This window comes from Argentina anserina, chromosome 1 (genome assembly GCF_933775445.1).
Source record: "Argentina anserina chromosome 1, drPotAnse1.1, whole genome shotgun sequence".
NCBI classification, from domain to species: Eukaryota; Viridiplantae; Streptophyta; class Magnoliopsida; order Rosales; family Rosaceae; genus Argentina; species Argentina anserina.
The window spans coordinates 23,623,326-23,645,907 of NC_065872.1; the positions used below are offsets into that span (position 1 = coordinate 23,623,326).

General features: G+C 38.8%; 2 protein-coding genes, 1 long non-coding RNA gene and 1 pseudogene across 5 annotated transcripts; 2 read left to right on the top strand and 2 right to left on the bottom strand.

Annotated features, from left to right (window-relative positions):
* The first annotated feature begins 3,278 nt into the window (after positions 1-3,278).
* LOC126788519 (protein VAPYRIN-like) lies at positions 3,279-5,144 on the top strand. Its single transcript, XM_050514521.1, has one exon. The coding sequence runs from the start codon at positions 3,313-3,315 to the stop codon at positions 4,948-4,950; it is 1,638 nt and encodes a 545-aa protein (XP_050370478.1). The 5' UTR covers positions 3,279-3,312; the 3' UTR covers positions 4,951-5,144.
* A 177-nt stretch (positions 5,145-5,321) lies between these two features.
* LOC126804426 (anthranilate phosphoribosyltransferase, chloroplastic-like) lies at positions 5,322-17,253 on the bottom strand. The gene is made up of 9 exons (XM_050531967.1): positions 17,050-17,253; positions 16,833-16,964; positions 6,892-7,053; positions 6,708-6,791; positions 6,182-6,370; positions 5,981-6,071; positions 5,816-5,875; positions 5,580-5,698; positions 5,322-5,498 (listed from the first exon to the last, which is right to left on the bottom strand). The coding sequence occupies exons 1-9, from the start codon at positions 17,251-17,253 to the stop codon at positions 5,322-5,324; spliced, it is 1,218 nt and encodes a 405-aa protein (XP_050387924.1).
* LOC126789084 (uncharacterized) lies at positions 7,678-16,346 on the top strand. 3 transcript variants are annotated; one of them, XR_007671480.1, is made up of 3 exons: positions 7,678-7,961; positions 8,466-8,529; positions 16,148-16,346. It is a non-coding gene; the product is annotated as an uncharacterized LOC126789084 (long non-coding RNA). The 3 variants fall into 3 exon arrangements; XR_007671479.1 differs by lacking the exon at positions 8,466-8,529 and adding an exon at positions 14,860-14,923; XR_007671478.1 differs by lacking the exons at positions 7,678-7,961; positions 8,466-8,529 and adding exons at positions 14,072-14,355; positions 14,860-14,923.
* Positions 17,254-18,150: 897 nt separating the features above from the next.
* On the bottom strand, positions 18,151-21,840 carry LOC126804442 (serine/threonine protein phosphatase 2A 55 kDa regulatory subunit B beta isoform-like; annotated as a pseudogene).
* Between the last annotated feature and the right edge of the window lie 742 nt (positions 21,841-22,582).

Below are 22,582 nucleotides of genomic sequence, written 5' to 3' on the forward strand. Positions count from 1 at the left end.
TAACCTGAAGTCTTAACCTTTTAAGATTAATACTTTTAGGATGTGGGGGTCACTTAGACTAATTGTAAAATCTAGGAAACAATTGAAATGAACTAGACCATTAAACAGACTTGACTCAACTAATCCAAGGGTACCATCACTGAAGTCAGTAAACTTTTCATCTCTTAGACATAAGAGAATAGAGGCATTAAGACATTTTTTGGTTAAAAGTTTAATACCGATTTAGACTAACCCTATGTGAAGGAAATTATGACCATCTCTTTTGTTTTTCTTAAATGACTCTGGACTAAAGAGCTGGCAAGTTTCGTGTTGCTTACTTAAGGCATAAACTTGTTCTACAGATTTAATGTGGTGTTCACTTTTAAATGAAGAATGACTCCATTTTTTCTTATATATTTCATGACCAAGGACTTTGGGAATGTTCCAGTCATTCATGTCTATGTTATCATTTGACTAATACTCTATTTGTTCTTTGTTAAATATGTCTAGAATCCTATTGAGGGAGGAACTAGACGATCTAGAGGTGACTGAGTTGGATCTAAATAGTCGACTCATTTTGGAAAGGAAATGGATAGCTGAACCAATACTAAAATGATTGAAGGTGAAAGGAACCTAAGCTTAAGATCCTAAAGGCTACTAGTCCTACTACTCACTCTGGTCCGCTCATGCCACACCTGCTCATACCTCTCTTGGGACTTAGTGTTTGGGCCTGGACTTAATGTTTGGTTTTGAGAGAATAATAGGCTAAAAGAAAATAAGATAATGAAAATAAAACTTACCTTAAGGCAAAAGAACAAGAATCACAAACGCTTAACAAAAGAAGCAAATAAAATAGATCAACTCCTAGGAGGTAGTCCGCCACCGGGGAATTGAGTATAGAATGAAGAACAGATAAGTAAATCGAGAGGAATAGATAAGCCACATTTAGGCGGTAATCCGCCACCTGGGGACTGAGAAGTTTTAATAAACTAACTTTAATAAACTAACAACTTTTACGGCTCTAGTACGAGAGGCATGGTATATGTATATATATGAGTAGAGAGACTTAGAATCATATATCTTTTCTTTTCCCATATTAGTATTTGTTGGCAAATTCATTAACTTATTTTCAAATAATTCTGCATCTCTAGATCCTTTCGCAGTATCGACATAAATAAAATCATTTGGTTCTATGACAAAAAACTTATAGCCCTTGTTATATTCGGCATGACTGCCAGATATGCATTCAATGATCATTTGTACCAACTTCTTTATCTTAGGTTCAAGTAACCTAACAAAGGCTCTAGTAATTTTGTTTCTTATAACTAAATATTTTCATGCGTCCTGGCTTAAAGCTCCCAACCCCCTATGATATTCAGGGCTCTTTTGCCTAGACAAAGAGTACAGAATGATGAAATGGTATGTTTATAGTCATGGAGCAACATGGGAACTATTTGGTAGAACTCTTGTATGTGATGGATGGACTAGGTCAACCAAACTATACGTTATAAATTACATTGTGTATTCCAAAGGTGCATCTCTGTTTTTAAAATCCATATAGATGCTTCATATATGAAAAAAGAATCCTCTATACATATATAATTTGCTATATTAGATTATCCAAGATATTGGAATTGAATTGAATTCAAATTTTCACTGAAAATTCATAAGCAACTATTCGGTTCTGAATAGATTTGGAAAAGTGGTACCCGTTGTATTGGATCTCATGTGTTGCTCACTACATCAATTTGATATTTGAAGATATCGGGAAGCAACTATTAGTTGCTAATGCTCTCAAAAGTGTTCAAAGTGTAACCTACTACATCTACAAACATAGTTGGGTAATAGCAGAAATGAGGAGCATAACTCATGGAGATTTGATTCAACTAGAGCAAATCGATTTGTAATACATTACATCGTCATTGAGAGCATCTTGAAAAATAAAGCAAGTTTGAGAACATTGTTTACGAGCAACAAACACACCGATGATAATTGGAAACAATGTTATCAAACTTGCTTTATTTTTCAAGATGCTATTGGTGGCGATGTGATGTGTTGCAAATCAAGTTTTTCCTAGTTGACTAAAATCTCCGTGAGTTATGCTCCTCATTTCTGCTAGTGACCAACTATGTTTGTAGATGTGGTAGGTTAGGCTTTGAACACTTTTAACAACATTAGCAACTGATGGTTGCTTCCCAATATCTTTAAATATCAAATCGATGCAGTGATGAGCACATGAGTTCCAATATGATGGGTACTTTTTTTCCAGATCTCTTCTATCCTTCCAGATCTCTTCTAGTTGTTGACTTGTTGTATTTGGTTTTTTTTTTTCTTCGATATAAAAAAAATGTAAATTATTGATATCTCGATCGTCACACAAAATTAGCATATTCTAGTTGGGCTATATTGTTTAAGGGAAAAAAAAAGTGATATGCAACATCTTAATCAAAGAAAAGGTCATGTTTTGTAAATTGGAAGATGGCAAAGACATGGCTGCATGCAGAGATTCGACCAGGATGCGAATCACATTAGAGGTTTAGCCAGGGTGACTGAAACTAGCTTAACAATCACAAACCAAACCCTGCCATATGGCAATGACTAACAAGGTTTTAGCCATATGTTGTTGGGCGGCTTAGTTGTCTTCCCAACTTATACAAATGACGCATGTAGAAGCCATTTAAACTAAGCTCTTTTTGTACATGTTTGTACTTTGTACTTGGTATATCTCATACGTACTCAAATGGGTTGGTAAACATAGAAAGATCAAGTCGTTGCCCTAAATGCCTAGTTTGATTGTATTTGTTGCTTAATTATTCTTTTATATGATATATGATGTATGTTCACACAAGGGTTTCTTTGATTAAGAAGGATGAATGGGAAAAACCCTTTAAATATTATAATGTGTGCGTCTTCCATAGATTTAGTTTATACTCCTAGGAATTTTCAAGGAGATAAAGCATCTTGTTCCTTTCTCCTCCCCTTTGAGCCAATGACCTTAAGGCTCGCTAGAGTCTGATTGGAGCAACAACAATAAAAATGTAACAAGAATGAAAGTGACTTGCAGAAACAGCTCTGATATTAACTTTTGTGTTTCCTCTAATCAACAAAACAGTTGAAATTAGTACACAACTGTTTCTTTGTAGTTTGTATGAGACGCCGAATAGAACAAGTCAGCATTGTTTTTGACACCCACACTTGGCATTCTCTCGGCAAAGCCGGCCTTCACATTTCCCTCCTCATAACTACGTACACCCTCACCAAACCTTCACCTTCACTTTCTCCATTTCTGAAACCAAAAACACAGAAGTTCAGATTTGAAGCGCAATACACAGTATGGACAGGCTCATTAGCTTGGAGCCATCCAATTTCGTTGCAATCCGTATCGAACCAGGTCAGAAATGTTACGGCCTACTCACTTTGCGCAACGTCATGTACACCATGCCTGTGGCCTTCAGGCTTCAAGCTTTGGTCAAGAATCGCTACACTGTAAAGCCTCAATCTGGGATCATATCTCCGCTCGAGAAACTAACCATTGAGGTTGTCTATCACCTTCCACCAGGATCGAGCCTCCCGGATTCATTCCCTTATTGCCATGACTCCTTCCTTTTGCACAGCGTGGTTGTGCCCGGAGCAGCCATCAAAGACTCTTCATCGACCTTTGATGCGGTCCCCATGGACTGGTTTACAACAAAGAAGAAGCAAGTGTTCATTGACAGCGGTGTGAAGATTATGTTCGTTGGTTCACCTATATTGGCACACCTTGTGTCCGATGGTTTGATGGATGATATCAGAGAAGTGCTCGAAAAGAGCGACCCTTCATGGAAAGCAGCTGACTCTGTGGATTCGGATGGTCAATCTTTACTTCACTTGGCTATTGCTCAGGGCCGACCTGACATCGTCCAGCTCCTTCTGGAGTTCGAGCCGGACGTTGAGGTTCAGAGCCGTTCGGGGTCGAGTCCGCTTGAGGCGGCTGCTGCTTCGGGTGAGGCTTTGATAGTCGAGCTTCTGTTGGCTCGTCGTGCAAGCACGGAAAGATCAGAGTCCTCCACTTGGGGACCTATCCACCTGGCAGCTGGAGCTGGCCATGTCGAAGTTTTGAGGCTTCTTGTAATCAAGGGCGCTAACGTTGATGCTCAAACAAAAGATGGAAACACCGCTTTACATATAGCAGTGGAAGAGCGAAGAAGAGACTGTGCGAGGCTTTTGCTAGCAAGTGGTGCTAAAGCCGAAGTTCGTAATAGCAAGGAGGGTGACACCCCGCTCCACATAGCCGCAGGGTTGGGAGATGAGTACATGGTCAAGCTGTTGCTTCAAAAGGGTACTGCCAATAAAGATATCAGAAATTTCGCCGGTCGAACGGCCTACGATGTGGCGGCAGAGAATGGTCATGCTAAGCTCTTTGACGCCCTTCGTCTCGGAGATAGTTTGTGTATAGCGGCAAGGAAAGGAGAGGTGAGAACAATTCTGAGGCTGCTGGAGACAGGGGCAGCAATCAACGGAAAAGACCAACATGGCTGGACTGCTCTGCATAGGGCTTGTTTTAAAGGGAAGGTTGACGCCGTGCGAGCGCTGCTGGAGAAGGGTGTGGATGTGGATGCTAAAGATGAGGACGGATACACGGCGTTGCACTGCGCAGCAGAATCGGGGCATGCCGATGTGATTGATATGTTGTTGAAGAAAGGAGCTGACGCTGAAGCCAGGACTAGTAAGGGTGTGACTGCGCTGCAGATTGCCGAGTCTTTGCACTATGTTGGGATTACAAGGATCCTCATGACACATGGAGGAGGGGCAATGAAAGATCAGAACATGGCACAGATTCTTTCACACTCTTCAGTTCATGCGTTTGGGAAGAAATCCGTGGGACTCGAGGAAGAGATGCTCAAGGGAGGGATGAAGATGAGGAGAAAATCGAGTCGAGCTAGAGCTCTTCGTGGTAGCTTTGATCGTTCTGTGCCATTGGCTGTGCTTTGATACTTCAAGTTAGGATTCCTGCGTGGTGTCATATTTTAAGCTCAAAATCTCTGCTGGCTTTTGGATGGCATCACTATATAATGTTCATCCTACAAACAAAATGCATATGTTGTTATTAGTACTTTAGTACAAAGTACATTTTTTATCAACCTGCATTCTACGCCAATATTGTTCAGGTCACAACGCATCTGGTACAAGAATTTATTCTATGAAATCAAGAATGATCGAGTTCTGAATTCAAAGAACGGTTCTGCTCAAGTGTTAAGACACAAAACGTTGGAACATGCATAAACAGCATATAATGCTAAGCACGTACGTACGTATTCATGTATTAGCAAATTCCTAGCCACACAAAACGTTAGAACATGCAACTACAAATTATAAGATGCTAACCAGGCATCAAGGTCCAATACTTTTGAGACAGACACCCATTGATCGAGCGTCCCGATAGCTTTTCCTGAAATTTGAGTCTCACAAGCCAAAGAAACTCCTTCAGCCAAATTGTTTACACGACCACTGACTAAAAGAGCTGCTGCTGCATTTAGGATCTGACCAAAATTGACAATGAATATATATGTTAAACATATAATCTAAGTAATGAAGTTGATATATTGCTAAAGAAAACTTACAAATGCATCTGCAATGGAACCTTTCTCCCCGGACAATACACGCTTTAATGCCGCAGCATTATACTCTGGACCTCCACCTCGCAAATCATCTATGGTGCATCGAGGAATTCCAAAGTCCACTGCCATATCAAAAATTTGATTTCATTATGAACGAAAGATAAGAATTAACCCCAATTGTCAATGCACAAATAACAAGCATAAGAATTTTCCAGTTGACAACTTGAGCCAATTCTCACATGGATCAAAAGAGAACTTCTCAATCTTGTTAGGAGTCACATCTAGGATAAGTCCAGGTCCTGTATTCAATCAATTAGACAAATTTTAGGATAAACCAATATGGAAATAGTTATTTCAAAATATGCAAAATAATTATAATATAGTATAAAAGATAAAGAGTCTACCAAGAGGACTCATTTCGTCCAAGCCTTCTGAGTGAACAACCAATGCTCTTTTCATGCCAAAGCTTTGTAATGCTTTAGCCATCTTCAAAACCTATACAATTGAGAAATGAAACACATGCATATGAGAATAGTCAATTTTAATGGTAAAAGTCTAAACTTTCAAATATATGCATTGTGTCCACTACTCTATGAAATCATTACCAATTCTTCCTTATATACACCAACAACGGCAAAAGGAACTTGAGCTGGATTCAACATAGGTCCAAAAATGTTGAAAACAGTCTTTACTTTTAGCTTTTTCCTCACGGGACGAATGACACGCATTGCTGGATGATACTTTGGTGCCATCATAAAACCAATGCCTACTTCATCAACACATCTCTTGACACCCTATTTCGCATGAATTTATTGTGAAAGCTGTTAGCACTTGAACTCTTTCGGTATAAAAATATCAAACAAACAACTCTTGTTAGCATGCCAGATTATCACCAAACTTGCACATTTGAAATTTTATATTTCTTGGTGGAATTTGAGAATTATACTATAATTCTATTCACGTCATTGTAAATTTCTTGCATCTAAGAAACTAAAGTGACCAATAGGGTTTGTGTAGGCCTTAATCAAGGCATTCAACTTTCCCATCTGACAAGAGAAGAAGATGCAACCTAACTAGACTCTTCAATACCATCAGACCATCTTTCTAAGACAAATTGTTAAAATAACCAACCTGAGGTTGCAACTCAAGGTATAGCCCCAAAGCTTCCAATACATCTGCACTCCCATATGCAGAGGAACTTGAGCGATTACCTTGCTGAAATACAAACAATTTGCTAACCATTATTCATAGTTCAAGTAAAGAGCATCATCAAAAGAAAGCATTAAAGCAAGTGTCAAGGAATTAAGAATGTGACCTTTGCAACTCTTGCACCACAAGCTGCAGCAAGTATAGAAGCCCCAGTGGAAATGTTTACTGTGTTTGCTCCGTCACCCCCAGTCCCAACTATGTCAACTGCATCATCCAAGCCCTCAATCTTCAAACTGTGCTTCATCATTGCCTTCGCCAATCCCACAATCTGTTTAAATATAAAAAGTGACATACAAATTATTGACAAAACCAATAGTGAGGACCATTTTATACAAGAAATATAGAGTACCAGCCGCAAGGAACAACACAAAGACAAATCAGAACATGAACTACTGAAACAAGAGGAAAACCAACAGAAAACTAGAACCCACCCTTTAACTCGGCCACCCCCACATACACACAACAATAGAACATGAAATTAGTAACACATGATGTAATAACCCGAATTTTTAGAAACTAAATGTCGAGTATTTTCAAAGTGTTAAACTTTTGAAATTAATTCAAGACGACAATTGGAGGTTTGCGACATTTCAAAACAAAAACGGAAACGTTCTCGGATCGTTTAATTAGAAAACGTAACGTTACCGCAACGTATAGATCGACTTTTATTCCGTCGCTCGGTTGCAAAAACTTCCTTCACAAAAGTCATAGAGCTCATCGATACGAATTCGTGGACATGTCATGCGTTCGAATCGGACGTCGGATGCAAAAGTTATTAACGTCGGAAGTTCGTTTCCGATTTTGGAAATAGTATAAAAGGAAGGAGAGGAGATTAAAAATCAGAAAATCAGATTTTTTCTAAAAATCAGATCGGGGTACTGTTCATCCGAGCTCGGGTACTGTTCACCCGACCCAAAAACCTTCTCCGGCCGATTTCTCCACCATCCGACGTCGCCTCGTGTCGTGCCACCTATCAAACTGACGGGCTCGACGAGCTCCATCTTTTGGGCTACGCCTTGCACTCCGGCGACAACCACACACGGTGTAGCAACCGCCGGAAGTTACTGCTGTGGCGGCGCCGCCTCCTCCGGCCACCATGGCTCAAGATTCTTGGGGGGTTTTGCTTGTCTCAGTCCCAGTAACATTCCCACAAAAGGAATCGAGCCAAATCGAAGTGTAAGTACCCGAATCAAAATTTCAATTTCTAGGGTTTGTGAATAGTGCCGATTTCATGTTCTTCGTTGTTTGGACTGTTTAGACTCGGATTTAGACCTTGGTGTCAATTAGGAAGTTGTTGGAAATGTTGTTTAGGTTGTGGTGGTGAAATTTGGTGATGATTGGTGGCGGTCGGTGAACAGTAACGCCGAATGAATAGTGACCGTGAATAGTAACTCCGCATGAATAGTGATATGTAACAGTAACTGTGAATAGTGATCTGTAACAGTAACTGTAAAACAGTACCATGGTAAAACAGTAACTGTGAACAGTGTTTTGGTAAAACAGTAACTGTGAACAGTGTTTTGGTAAAACAGTAACTGTGAACAGTGGTTTAGTAAAAACAGTGATTAGTAAACATGAACAGTGTTCCGTGAACAATGTTTTATGAACAACATTTAGCTGTGCTGAACTCGTCACCTGATATTTTAAGTATCATTTTCTAAGCATTTATCGTGCTATTAGGTGACTGACGAAACGAGTGAGGAAATTACTTTCAGGGTCGTGGAAGTTGCACGCAGGAAAGAAGGTGAGTAAAATCTCACTTATTTACGAATCTACCCTTGCGGTGATTCCAAGATTTTTACAAGAGTTTTTAATATTGAATTACGACACGTATACAATATAGTGGATTACGTATATATCGTATAAATGGTAATAAGTACATATATATATATAGTTTGCTATATTATATACTGTTATGAATTCATTGGAATTGGTCATTTCGAATGACGAGAATTAAATGTTGAGCATGTGATGTGATTTTTGTACAATATGAGGTATGATTATTGTACGTGGTTTTAACATGAGTTTGTTAAAATGTTTTGTCTTCGGACGAGTTTTGTCTTCGGACGTGTTTATGAAATATGACATGTATACGATATAATGGATTATATATATATTGTATAAATGGTAAATATGTACATATATATATAGTTTGCTATATAATATACTGTTATGATTTTATCGTGATTTATGTCATTTCGATGACGAGATTTAAATATCGAGCATGTGATTTTGATTTGTACAATATGATGTGAGATTATTGTACGTGATTTTAACATTGAGTTTGTTAAAATGTTGATTTGTCTTCGGACATGATTTTTGGTACAATATGATGTGAGATTATTGTACGTGATTTTAACATTGAGATTGTTAAAATGTTGATTTGTCTTCGGACATGATTTTTGGTACAATATGATGTGAGATTATTGTACGTGATTTTTAACATTGAGATTGTTAAAATGTTGATTTGCCTTCGCACGTGATTGGTACAATATGATGTGAGATTATTGTACGTGTTTGGCAAGTCGGAACCTAGCCTTTGGCCGGGCGAAAGTTACGATACAGTTAGAGCTCTAGTCTGTCTGCCTTAGTACTGCATGTGAGGTAACGGGTGGTTATCTGCTCATGGGTACTCAGATTGTTTGGATGTTGGGTAGCGGGTGGCTATCCAATATCAGCGGTGTATTACGAGAGGGGTAACAGATGTGTACCAGCGTTCTTGGTACCCGTATTATAAATGCATTTGGGTAACCAGAATGGTTACTTAATTTCTCATGAGCGCTTCTTTTCATATTTCTTTGGGACAACCAGATGGGCCGTCCATTAACTCATGAGTGCATTTATATTTGTTTGATTTGTGGATTTTCGTATATATATTAATATGCGAGTTATATTTTCATTTACTCATACGAGCTGTAAAGCTTACCGGGTTTGTATTTACAATCCCGGTGCACCAATTCGATGGTGTAGTGGATAACTCCGCAGGTGTGGATTAGCGGGAATTGACGGACCGCTCAGAGGACTTGAAGTTATTTATCTCCAGCTTGTGTGAGGATTTTGTGTGACTATCTTATGAGTTTGTTGTGAGCATTACACAATTCCATTTGTTATAATATTGAATTATAATTTGGGTTGTAATAATCGGTTTAACTGAGTTGTATTTTGAACTCAGAGATGATCCGCTGTGGCATTTTAAATGATTTCGATTCGTTGAAATTGTTTGGTGTTTAACGACTTTGAAATTTTGAGTTTTTAAGCTCGAAATTTTGGGGTCGTTACAGTTGGTATCAGAGCCTAAGTGCGTATTTGGCGATTATCAATACCATCCGGGAGCGATGATCCGACTGCAGGCGGGCTCCCATCACATGTTCCTCGGTATTGATATGTTGTCGGGTACGCGAGAGTGTTAGGAGCCCTACCTTATGGTTTGGTCCTGTAGAGAGTATTGTGACGATACTCCGATGATTCACCTTCTGAAAATTTCATGATTGATTTTGGTTGGATCTATCTTGTCGAATTCGAGACTTCACATGTATGGCTAAATGTTAATTGTTGAATGGTGATGAATTTGGAAAATGGTCGTGGACAGGGTCGAGGACGGACGAGAGGTCGAGGCCGAGTTAGGGCTGCAGGCCGAGTCCGCAATATGGAGAACCTTTATGAGGAGGCTGCTCCACTGGAAAGACAAGTTGATCTTGTTGCTATCGTTAGGGACGATAGTCGTGTGTTGAGGTTGACCAAGGACATGAGTGAGCTGTTAGTGCTGTCATTTTATGACGCTTGGATCATATGGTAGTGGACCATTGGATCGAGAGTATTGGGACTTACTTGGTAATGATTGAGTACTCTGAGTTAGAGAAGACGATGATAGCCACATTCATTTATTGATAGTTGGCAGTGGAGGGGTTAGGATTGATTCCTACGCCTATGGGAAACTCTTTATGTGTCACTTCACTTTTGGAGTGTTCCTCGAAATTGGAGACAATGAAAGGCTTATCCTATTGTGATTGGAAGTAGAGAGTTCTCTGCTTATTTGATAGTGATTCCGGACCACACTATGATGTGATCTGAGGAAACGATTGGTTGAGGCAACAGTACGCGATGATTGATTGTTTTGACATGGTGGGTTCTTTCGTAGACCCAGGAAAACAGAGTTTCGTACCTCTGACTCGAGTCGGATAATGCCATGAGAGCTTGAGTCATAGCATATGTTGAGTATGTGGACCTGAAGTAGCTATTACAGACATCGTTGTGATGTATGAGTAAAGTGAGACGTTTCCGGAGATACGGTGTTATAGCACCTATAACGAGGACGCCGTATGGATGGGACAAATGAATTCAAAGACTTAATGACTAGTGCGATCAGCTTAGAGAGGCTACAATACTCTCTGAGTTTGACATGCGATCCAAATACTGGAATGCTAACAGGTTTGAGTATATAGTTTCCTATCAGGGCAGAGAACTATCAAGGAGTCTTGATAGAGAGCGTTGACCCTATATTGAGGGATGTTCAGTGTTTAAATGTTAAGGACTAGATTTTAGTTATGCAACTAATCTAAGTTGAAGCCTAACAAGGTTGAGATATTATGTTCAGGTAAGAGATGTGTATACCATAGGTTGGAGGTGGTTAACGAAAATTTTCGTGACTAGCATCTCTAACGCTATTGGTAACAGAGTGGTAGGGCGTATGATACGTCCATAAAGTGGTAATACAATTATTGAATTGAGATTCACATTTTGTCGACGTGACTTTCCAAACTTGTTTTGGTTCGGCTATAGACAATTGATGTTACGCATTGTTCTTGGATGAGCAAGAAATATAAGGTGATGGAGAAATCTCAATGTGGCGATATGAATTAATAATTTGCTAGATGAGCATTTAAATGAGAACGCTGGTCTTTCAGGATTTATTTATTTTGGTGTTGGGGATTGGAACTTCACAATGCCACTGGTCCAAATGAGACGCAATAGCGGTGAAGTAACTCTATTGAAGGTAAGGTATGAGATGACCTTAGCTTAGTGGTGTTTTAACGAATTGGTCGTGACAAGTACCTTCTAACTGGTAAAGAAATGGTTGAGGACTAAATCTTCTTTTCAAGTGCAAGTGGTGTTAGTGTTGGAGACTTAGAGTTTTTTTCCCTCTATGCATCAGATTGTTTATTGTTGGATAAGGCGAAGTTGATTGAAGTGTTCAACAAGGGATAAATTTTACGATAAAGAGTAATCAATTATATTACTGCTTGCAGAGAAGTTATTTTGGCCGAATGCGTTGGCCATGAGGGTTCTTAATGAAAGTAAAGAAACAACTGTTTAGAGTGGTGGTATAGCGATCATTTTGGGTTAGTTTTGAGGAGATGGTGGACCTAATATCGGGTTCTGTTGAAGTAATTACTAAACTTATTAGTACTACAACGGTGGGAGGAACCAATATCTTAGATGATGCACTGGGGCATTTGTGTGGGACCGTATGTCATGCAATTGAGGCATGTATGAACCAGGGGTAAAGTATATCTCGGTTGTGGTCGTGTTGGATTTTGCGCTGTAAAGTTCACCTAATTTTTCATGTTTCACCATTGGGAGATAAATACATTCTTTGTTTGAACCCCAAATTGTGGCATACCACTCATGGAAGCAGGAAGCTGTAATTAATTTTCGACGGTAAGTTTTGGTGAGTGTGATGGGATGCGTGATGCGTCACTCTTGTGGTGGCGGTAGAGGTTCTCTACTGCCTTGTGCGTATATTAGTCGATTCTCTGGTGAATTTTTTTTAGAGTAATTCTTAATCCAAGGTGGTGTTCTGTGGTGGTTGTGAACTCAATGAGTTAAGATTTCTTTATCGTGTTGCCGATACAAATATGGTACTTGAGTGGGTATCATGCACGACAACTTTTTATGGTTATAATAAGATGATCATGAAAGGAGATTATTTTGTTGATTGGAAGGAATGGTAGGTTCGTTATTCTAGCGATGCATTGTGGTGAAGTCATGAAGGTATTGTCGTGATAAAGCACGTTTATTTGAAAACCACTATGTGTGATGAAAGTAGTAGGCATGTGTTAATCATTGATTTGACTCATGTTAGATGTTGAGAGTTTTGACCATGCTTAGTGGTAGGAGCTAACTCATGACGTGAGGATAGTCTGTCAAATCGCAAGAGAGTGGTGAACTAGACAAAAGAGGGCGTTGACGCCTCCATGCTGAAAACATCATTATGTTTCGGGAGGATGATTATATTTTGAGTAGCTCACATGCGACTATTATTGTTAGGACATGTGACAGATTGTCTGATGGAGGAAGTTTGAGGTAACGGAAGATAGGTTGAGAGATTGTATGCTGGATTTTAAGGTAGATGTGAAATCATTTGAGATTGATTGAGTTCGCCTACAACGACAGTTACCATTCCAGCATCGGCATGGTACCCTATGAGGCACTTAAGGTAGACCATGTCGATCACCTTTCTGTTGGGCCAAAGTTGGGTGCAGTGAGATTTGACAAGAAAGAAAAGTTGGCGGAGGTATGTTGGGCCTTTGAGATTCTCGAGAAGGTGGGAAAACTAGCCTTGCCTACTAGCATGTCGGACGTTCACAACGTCTTCTACATTTCCATGTTGAGGAAGTATGATCCTGATGTGTCGCATATGTGATCGATCATAACACCATTGAGGTGAAGGAAAATACCACTTTTGTTTTGAGCCGGTTTGTATTTTGAATAGATCCACAAAGAAGCTTTGGAGGAAGGAAGTGGAGCTAGTCAAGATATTGTAGAGCCATCATGATGAAGGTGATGCATCATGGAAGCCAGGGTAGGATATGAAGACGAGATACTCACAGTTGTTTATTGAGTGAACTTGAATTTCGGGACGAAATTCCTTTTAAGGGGGGTAGAATGTAATAACCCGAATTTTTAGAAACTAAATGTCGAGTATTTTCAAAGTGTTAAACTTTTGAAATTAATTCAAGACGACAATTGGAGGTTTGCGACATTTCAAAACAAAAACGGAAACGTTCTCGGATCGTTTAATTAGAAAACGTAACGTTACCGCAACGTATAGATCGACTTTTATTCCGTCGCTCGGTTGCAAAAACTTCCTTCACAAAAGTCATAGAGCTCATCGATACGAATTCGTGGACACATCATGCGTTCGAATCGGACGTCGGATGCAAAAGTTATTAACGTCGGAAGTTCGTTTCCGATTTTGGAAATAGTATAAAAGGAAGGAGAGGAGATTAAAAATCAGAAAATCAGATTTTTTCTAAAAATCAGATCGGGGTACTGTTCATCCGAGCTCGGGTACTGTTCACCCGACCCAAAAACCTTCTCCGGCCGATTTCTCCACCATCCGACGTCGCCTCGTGTCGTGCCACCTATCAAACTGACGGGCTCGACGAGCTCCATCTTTTGGGCTACGCCTTGCACTCCGGCGACAACCACACACGGTGTAGCAACCGCCGGAAGTTACTGCTGTGGCGGCGCCGCCTCCTCCGGCCACCATGGCTCAAGATTCTTGGGGGGTTTTGCTTGTCTCAGTCCCAGTAACATTCCCACAAAAGGAATCGAGCCAAATCGAAGTGTAAGTACCCGAATCAAAATTTCAATTTCTAGGGTTTGTGAATAGTGCTGATTTCATGTTCTTCGTTGTTTGGACTGTTTAGACTCGGATTTAGACCTTGGTGTCAATTAGGAAGTTGTTGGAAATGTTGTTTAGGTTGTGGTGGTGAAATTTGGTGATGATTGGTGGCGGTCGGTGAACAGTAACGCCGAATGAATAGTGACTGTGAATAGTAACTCCGCATGAATAGTGATATGTAACAGTAACTGTGAATAGTGATCTGTAACAGTAACTGTAAAACAGTACCATGGTAAAACAGTAACTGTGAACAGTGTTTTGGTAAAACAGTAACTGTGAACAGTGTTTTGGTAAAACAGTAACTGTGAACAGTGGTTTAGTAAAAACAGTGATTAGTAAACATGAACAGTGTTCCGTGAACAATGTTTTATGAACAACATTTAGCTGTGCTGAACTCGTCACCTGATATTTTAAGTATCATTTTCTAAGCATTTATCGTGCTATTAGGTGACTGACGAAACGAGTGAGGAAATTACTTTCAGGGTCGTGGAAGTTGCACGCAGGAAAGAAGGTGAGTAAAATCTCACTTATTTACGAATCTACCCTTGCGGTGATTCCAAGATTTTTACAAGAGTTTTTAATATTGAATTACGACACGTATACAATATAGTGGATTACGTATATATCGTATAAATGGTAATAAGTACATATATATATAGTTTGCTATATTATATACTGTTATGAATTCATTGGAATTGGTCATTTTGAATGACGAGAATTAAATGTTGAGCATGTGATGTGATTTTTGTACAATATGAGGTATGATTATTGTACGTGGTTTTAACATGAGTTTGTTAAAATGTTTTGTCTTCGGACGAGTTTTGTCTTCGGACGTGTTTATGAAATATGACATGTATACGATATAATGGATTATATATATATTGTATAAATGGTAAATATGTACATATATATATAGTTTGCTATATAATATACTGTTATGATTTTATCGTGATTTATGTCATTTCGATGACGAGATTTAAATATCGAGCATGTGATTTTGATTTGTACAATATGATGTGAGATTATTGTACGTGATTTTAACATTGAGTTTGTTAAAATGTTGATTTGTCTTCGGACATGATTTTTGGTACAATATGATGTGAGATTATTGTACGTGATTTTAACATTGAGATTGTTAAAATGTTGATTTGTCTTCGGACATGATTTTTGGTACAATATGATGTGAGATTATTGTACGTGATTTTTAACATTGAGATTGTTAAAATGTTGATTTGTCTTTGCACGTGATTGGTACAATATGATGTGAGATTATTGTACGTGTTTGGCAAGTCGGAACCTAGCCTTTGGCCGGGCGAAAGTTACGATACAGTTAGAGCTCTAGTCTGTCTGCCTTAGTACTGCATGTGAGGTAACGGGTGGTTATCTGCTCATGGGTACTCAGATTGTTTGGATGTTGGGTAGCGGGTGGCTATCCAATATCAGCGATGTATTACGAGAGGGGTAACAGATGTGTACCAGCGTTCTTGGTACCCGTATTATAAATGCATTTGGGTAACCAGAATGGTTACTTAATTTCTCATGAGCGCTTCTTTTCATATTTCTTTGGGACAACCAGATGGGCCGTCCATTAACTCATGAGTGCATTTATATTTGTTTGATTTGTGGATTTTCGTATATATATTAATATGCGAGTTATATTTTCATTTACTCATACGAGCTGTAAAGCTTACCGGGTTTGTATTTACAATCCCGGTGCACCAATTCGATGGTGTAGTGGATAACTCCGCAGGTGTGGATTAGCGGGAATTGACGGACCGCTCAGAGGACTTGAAGTTATTTATCTCCAGCTTGTGTGAGGATTTTGTGTGACTATCTTATGAGTTTGTTGTGAGGATTACATAATTCCATTTGTTATAATATTGAATTATAATTTGGGTTGTAATAATCGGTTTAACTGAGTTGTATTTTGAACTCAGAGATGATCCGCTGTGGCATTTTAAATGATTTCGATTCGTTGAAATTGTTTGGTGTTTAACGACTTTGAAATTTTGAGTTTTTAAGCTCGAAATTTTGGGGTCGTTACACATGACAATAAGCTCATGATGTCCATCACCACTCAAACAGACCAGAAGAATACGAACTGGTACAGGAAAGAATCATTTATATATTAAGATGATGCTTAATATATCATCAGCTCTGATCACCTTTTTTCCTGAACATGTAGCATGTAATCCCTTATATCATATCTTCTTTTCGAATTAATATAGAGTTGCCTTCCGATTACAAATAAAAAAGTTAACCAAATTCACATAAAGAAGAGGAAAAATAGCCATCCTGATTGCTTTAAGAACTCACAAACAAGAGTAATATACAATGCTGACCACGTGAGATTGCAACCATAGAATCAAACTCACGATGCTATTTATGTTTAAAGTTCTTCTCTTTAGAATTTTAGTTACCTCTTCATAGGTCTCTCCCTTGGCTCTCAACAACACAAGAAAGGCGCTAATCAGAGCCTCATTAGCCTCACTCAGCAAAAACTCCAATGAGGCTTCGGCTTCCGACTCCGATAAATCCACCTTATCAATCAACTGCGAAAACAAAAACAACAACAAAAAATCTCTCACAATTCTGTTTCAATTCACCAGAAAACAAAAAAAGAAATCAAATTGGCACCTCACTGAAGGAAGAAAACGGCGGGTTTGATCCCTTGGAAACAGTGGACTGTCCAGAGAGGCTAGCACTGCAAAGCGTGGACGGGCTCGTTTGTTTTGTACTGGGAAACAGAGCATTGCAGTAGGAGCAGTTGAACTTGAGCTTAGTGCGGTGAGCCAACGAAGCCAGACTGGTAAGAGAGTGAAGATGCGTAGACACTGCCATAATGGGTTATCTCAATTTTCTGCAATTTAACCCAAAACCCACAACAATCTTTTTTGAAAGGGGAACCCAGAACAATCTTACAGCCAGTTGCTAATGAGAAATTTGCATTCAAGCCTCAGTCTTTAGCTTCTGTTCTGAAAGACCGCCTGCGGGAGTTCACAAGTCGGTTACACAAGGATACAATTTTATTTTAAATTCTGTTGTTATTATTATATATATACATTTTTAAATTTGCTGGAAGGGCAATTAACTTTGTCGAATTGGAAAGAATTTTCGTCTTAGACACTGTACTATGCATGTGCCTCTTTTCCAATGGTGTGTGTGATGGAAGCCGCGTCACGAGTATAGCAGTAAATTTCATGCTAATCCCTAATCAAGTAGTTCTTATCAAAGTTGTGGTTCTAGTCTAAGAATGTGAAGATGATCGAGGCAGATGAGTAGTGGCGAGGCGCAGAGAGAAATCGAGGAATAGTGAATTTAGCGAAGCGAAAAATGGAATGAATGGATGATAGTTTAAATTCGAACCACATGTGGGATCGCAGGCGTGTAAAAATGAGTAGAATCTCTCGCGTTGGCATTGATGAAGTTTAAATTGATTGTTCTTAGCTCGTTTTAGCTTTTGCGAGCACAAATTATTTGAGGAAATGACGTGGTCGCGATTAAAAACAAAGGTTCCCCCCAGTGAATGTTCGATATTACATTGGTAAAACTTACCACATCCGATATTACATTCAGTTTTAGATAAATCAGACAAGTCTCAAGCAATGAAATAGAAGGAAGCTAGGGAAGCTCTTCTTTCTTTTACCTCTTCCCACAAAATATGAACATGAGATTACATTTGGAGTCATGTACCGGCCATGTTGTTTGCTAATAACGGTGCCTCCCCTTAAAAAGTAACTACAGGACTTTGAGGTTATGGCCTAGTTTATAGGGAGAATTTGATCCCTGTCTACCATGGGAGAAAATGCGTACCAGGTTGCTGTATTTAAATTGTCAAAAAGGTTTAGTGTGTTGGCCGATACAAGCAAAATCAAAGTACAACCGGTAACAGTTCCATGACCATTTCATACCTATAAGACCCAGTTGCATAATGAAGTCCATCTCCACTGATGCAACACCCAAATTCATCAAATATGCGATCATTAGTATACAACTCAGATAACTGTAGGAAGAAAAATAGATTTGTCAGCTGGAGAGACACAGGCATGCAAGTCAAGTCATGCTCATAATGACACCTGAATCATTTCATCAGAAACTCAGAGCAAAGGTTACTTAAAAATAAGATATGGTTTCCTAGTTGGTTTAGGAAACTATCGAATGACTGCTGATATGGCAACTGTATCGTGTGTTTTTATTTATCCTTATCAATCTAAACTAATTTGTTTTAAATGGATTTGATCAATTTGTTTCTATACTTATCCTGGTTTTGATTGGTAAGGAGCAAAGAGAAAGGGGGAGACTTTCTCTTATATATACTCAGCCCTTTCTTGGTTGTGTGTGTGGTTTTTCAGTATTAGTGACTGATTTTGTGCTGTTGTTTTCTGTTCAACAGATTGAGAAAAAACCTAGTTCTCGGAGTTCATATTGGCAGCACTTGTGTGCTGGTCTAGTTTCTCTGGGAAGTCTTTTTATAGAGAGATTTGATCTCTGCTGTTTCAACTGTATTTGGATCAAGCATTTGACGATTTCGATTGATTCATTACTGTATTCAAGTTGTTTAGAATAGTTCAAGTAAGTAGCGTTTGCTTAGTGAAGAGGTTCAGTTTAATCTCTACTTGTTCTTGTAACAATTTCGATATCATAGTGGATTGAATTGTGTGGACTACAATAAAGTCTCCCAGTGGTTTCTACCTTGAGGGTTTCCACTGTAGTTAACACTTTCTTGTGTTCTTGTTCTTATTTCTTTAAGTTCCAAGTGTTTACATCCATCTAAGTACTTTTAACCTGTCTTTCTAAATCCAAAGAGAAGACAGATTTTAAAATTTTGACCATAAAATCTGTTGGGACATGAATTAAGAGACATCTCATCCAAATTACCTTGGAGTTTCTGTTTTCATATCCCAAGATAAAAACTTATTTAGGAAAAAAGTACCTTTAGATTCATGTAGTCACGACTTAAGATGTGCCATCTTTTGAGAACTTGATATCAGAGATGGATGCTATAATTTCTGTGAAGAATGATTTCAACACATGCGGATGGCCATCTTGTAGTCTGTACTCCAAGTAACAAGTATCAGAATGACTTGCGTGACAGATCAATAGTAGATAATCAGTCCACAAAAATGAACAGAACTGATTTAAACTCACATTCTTGCACTGTTATCGCATGAAGCTGACTGCCTCATATCAACTAAACGAATAAATCCTCGAGCTGCTGTATGCAAGCAGATTACAATGAATGCGATGGAATTCAGCCTCTGTTATGACCTCTGAATTGACATGTCATGAATCAGCACAAAGATTCCAAACTATATGTATATGTAATCAATCAGCAAAAAGATTCCACGCTATATGAATATGTGGCCTTCAAAGTGGACTTCAAAGGCCGCAATAGTTCATCAATCTGATAGACAAACAATGACGCACAAAAGCATTGGTTTAAAAATTGAGTCACCCGGTTTGTTAGACCTGGGCACCCTGTGTTGGTTATTACTTCTGCATCCTAAAGAACAATGGTTGAAGATTCCACTGCTAAACTTAGGCATGATCCACAGAATTCCGAAATTTGCTCGCAGTTCAAGTATATGTAAAGGCATGATTTTCATTCTTAATTAGCATGCAGTAGTTTGATAATAGGAGCTCAGATGTAAAGATTACATGAGGGAATGAAGGACCAGTAAGGTCGTCCATGTTCGGCGGCTTCATGTCTATGATACTGAAACATTGATCACTGATATCAAGGTTCCACAAGTTTAATCTAAGGTCATCTGCTGAAAGAAAAGTTTCACCATCACTGTATAAAAGTTGAAACTAGATTATTTCTGAGATGCATATAAAATTGCAAGTGTATGACTAACTACTTAACAACAAAAAAGTTTCTTCTCCATTCAAGGATACCATAGTAGAACACTGAAGGAAAATGTATCTGCATAATGAAAAAAACAAAATGTTCTCTCATATTCTAAGTCTCGTGGTCTTTTCTAGTTATTAGGGACTAAACACATGCCATTAAAGTTTACCTATTAATACATGAATATCAAAATCATGAGCATGAGCATACACCTTTCGGCATCTTGTTTGAGCAGTGTCTTCAAAGTCCGCAGCCTAGTCGCAAAACAAAATACAATCACGACCATGTATACTGTGAAAAAACTGATGCTGATGCACAACGATAGTACAAAAACAAAGGTATTGACCTTGGCATGTACGTCTTGATATTGGGACACGTTATTAGCCATCTTCTCCGCCCATTCTTGACGATAGCCATTATCAACAATCGGTTTATCTTCTCTAGTGATGAAACTCTTTTCAGAGAAAAAGCATATTATCTGATCTCGTAACTGGACCAGGGTTCATTTGTTTTACTTTCTTCACCTTACCTTCCTTGACCTGATCACGAAAACAAGAAAAGCACACAAATCAGTATTTTGCAAGCATGTGTAAGTGTATATAGTCAACATAGTTTAAAAAGAAGATAATAGTCTTCCACACAATTGTTGTATCTTATTCTTTCTGTATCATTGAAAATTCCATACCTTCCACAATTTTATCTTATCATTTGTTGAAAGAATAAATTGAGATCCGTTGGATGTTGCACACCACTTTAATTTTTTGATCTTCTCTTCAATTTCAACACTCTTCAAGTAGTCAAACTGCATATAACATAAGAACACGGCAAACTGATCATCACATTGCACTAACAGAACCAAACATACACCCTGGTACAATCACAACAGTCACTAACACTCGTCCCACATAACGCGCTAACAAAAACAAGACTCCAAATCCAGCATACCTCCGGCTCATGACTTTGGAACTCGGTTCTAAACTGGAATTCCGGACGCTGAGTGGATGAAGCGTCCAACTGCTCCAGTTCACTTTGAGAGCGGTGCTCATCCAAATTCTAAGAAGCCAATTAATAATTAAAGATCATAAGCCGAATTTTCATGCCAAAAGTACAACCACCAGCGGAACAAGGAAGATAACCGTAATGAATCCAAAAGGCAAACAATGTTGCATCAAGAAATCTTCTCAACCAGTTTGAAACAACTATCTAGCTAAATTAATCCTCACATGTTTGCCATCCTTCCTCTCGAAAATGACACAGCGGCCACCTCGATCTCCGATGGTCAGGTGATCACCACTCTTGTCGAATCCAATAGCAGATATCACATCAACTACACAATCACCACAATCGATCAAAAGCTTATAATTGGATAGTTCATTCTGATTTTTTATTCTCATTTCTCCATTGCTTCAATTTAGAACTATGCTAAACAAGGTAATAATAATTAGTGTGATTTCAGAATCAAAGTAACTATTGGAGTTGGTGAGAAACCCTAACCTTCTTGAAGTATCACCGGGAGCTCGTTCACCGAAAACCTAAGAGAATTTCCAATCTAGAGATTGGTCGGAGCTGAGAGTCATGCCATAGCTAGCTTACAAAAGCTTGAAACTCACAAGGCTCCAATTGGAGGAATAACTGTGGCTCATCAAAGTGAAAGCCAGAAGTCTCTTTTTAATTATTTTGAATTTCCGACTCGATTCTTAGATTCCTCTTCTCCGTCAACCACTTGCTTTAAATTTTGGCCTTACCCTTAACATTTCGGTAAACTGAATTATTAGAAAATAATAACCACCTCTCTTTCTTGCTTGTTTTTTTGGAAGATTGTTGTTCTTCTTCCCTGGAGGACGTCCCATCCTCTTCTCGATTTCTCCAGATCAATCATCAGTCACTAATTCTTTGTCAGGCTGCTAGCAGCAACCAAAGAACCATATGGTTGCTTAATCAAACCCAGAGCTAATTAGCTGTCAACTTCTCATTTGGTGTTTTTTGCTTTTGGCCATCTTGAACTGTCGTTTGCAAGAAGTAGAAACCAGCAAGAAGCTATAATTTAGAGTTCGTGTGAATCTCGGTCTCCCTGTTCATGTGAGAGATGTAGATAACCTCATCCTCATCACCCCTCGCAAGAGCAAGGTAAGCGGCGAAGCACGCCGTCACAATTAGTGTCAAGAGTAGAGGACATGGTAGCAGGATGAAGAGATGAGAGCACGACAATGTGCGATGATGCATGGGATTTTAGGATTCGACAATGATATAGCTGCTAGGGTTTTAGGCTAGCAATATTCCGAAATCTATATAGCATTTAGGTTCACTTAAGAAAATTAA

Coding starts and splice junctions, on each gene's coding strand:
- LOC126804426 (XM_050531967.1), bottom strand. CDS start 17,253: ATGGCAGTGTCTACGCATCTTCACTCTCTTACCAGTCTGGCTTCGTTG. Junction 7,054..16,832: donor AGGGAGAGACCTATGAAGAG/GTAACTAAAATT, acceptor ATATTTAAACAG/ATTGTGGGATTGGCGAAGGC. Junction 5,876..5,980: donor GGACGAAATGAGTCCTCTTG/GTAGACTCTTTA, acceptor GATTGAATACAG/GACCTGGACTTATCCTAGAT.
- LOC126788519 (XM_050514521.1), top strand. CDS start 3,313: ATGGACAGGCTCATTAGCTTGGAGCCATCCAATTTCGTTGCAATCCGT.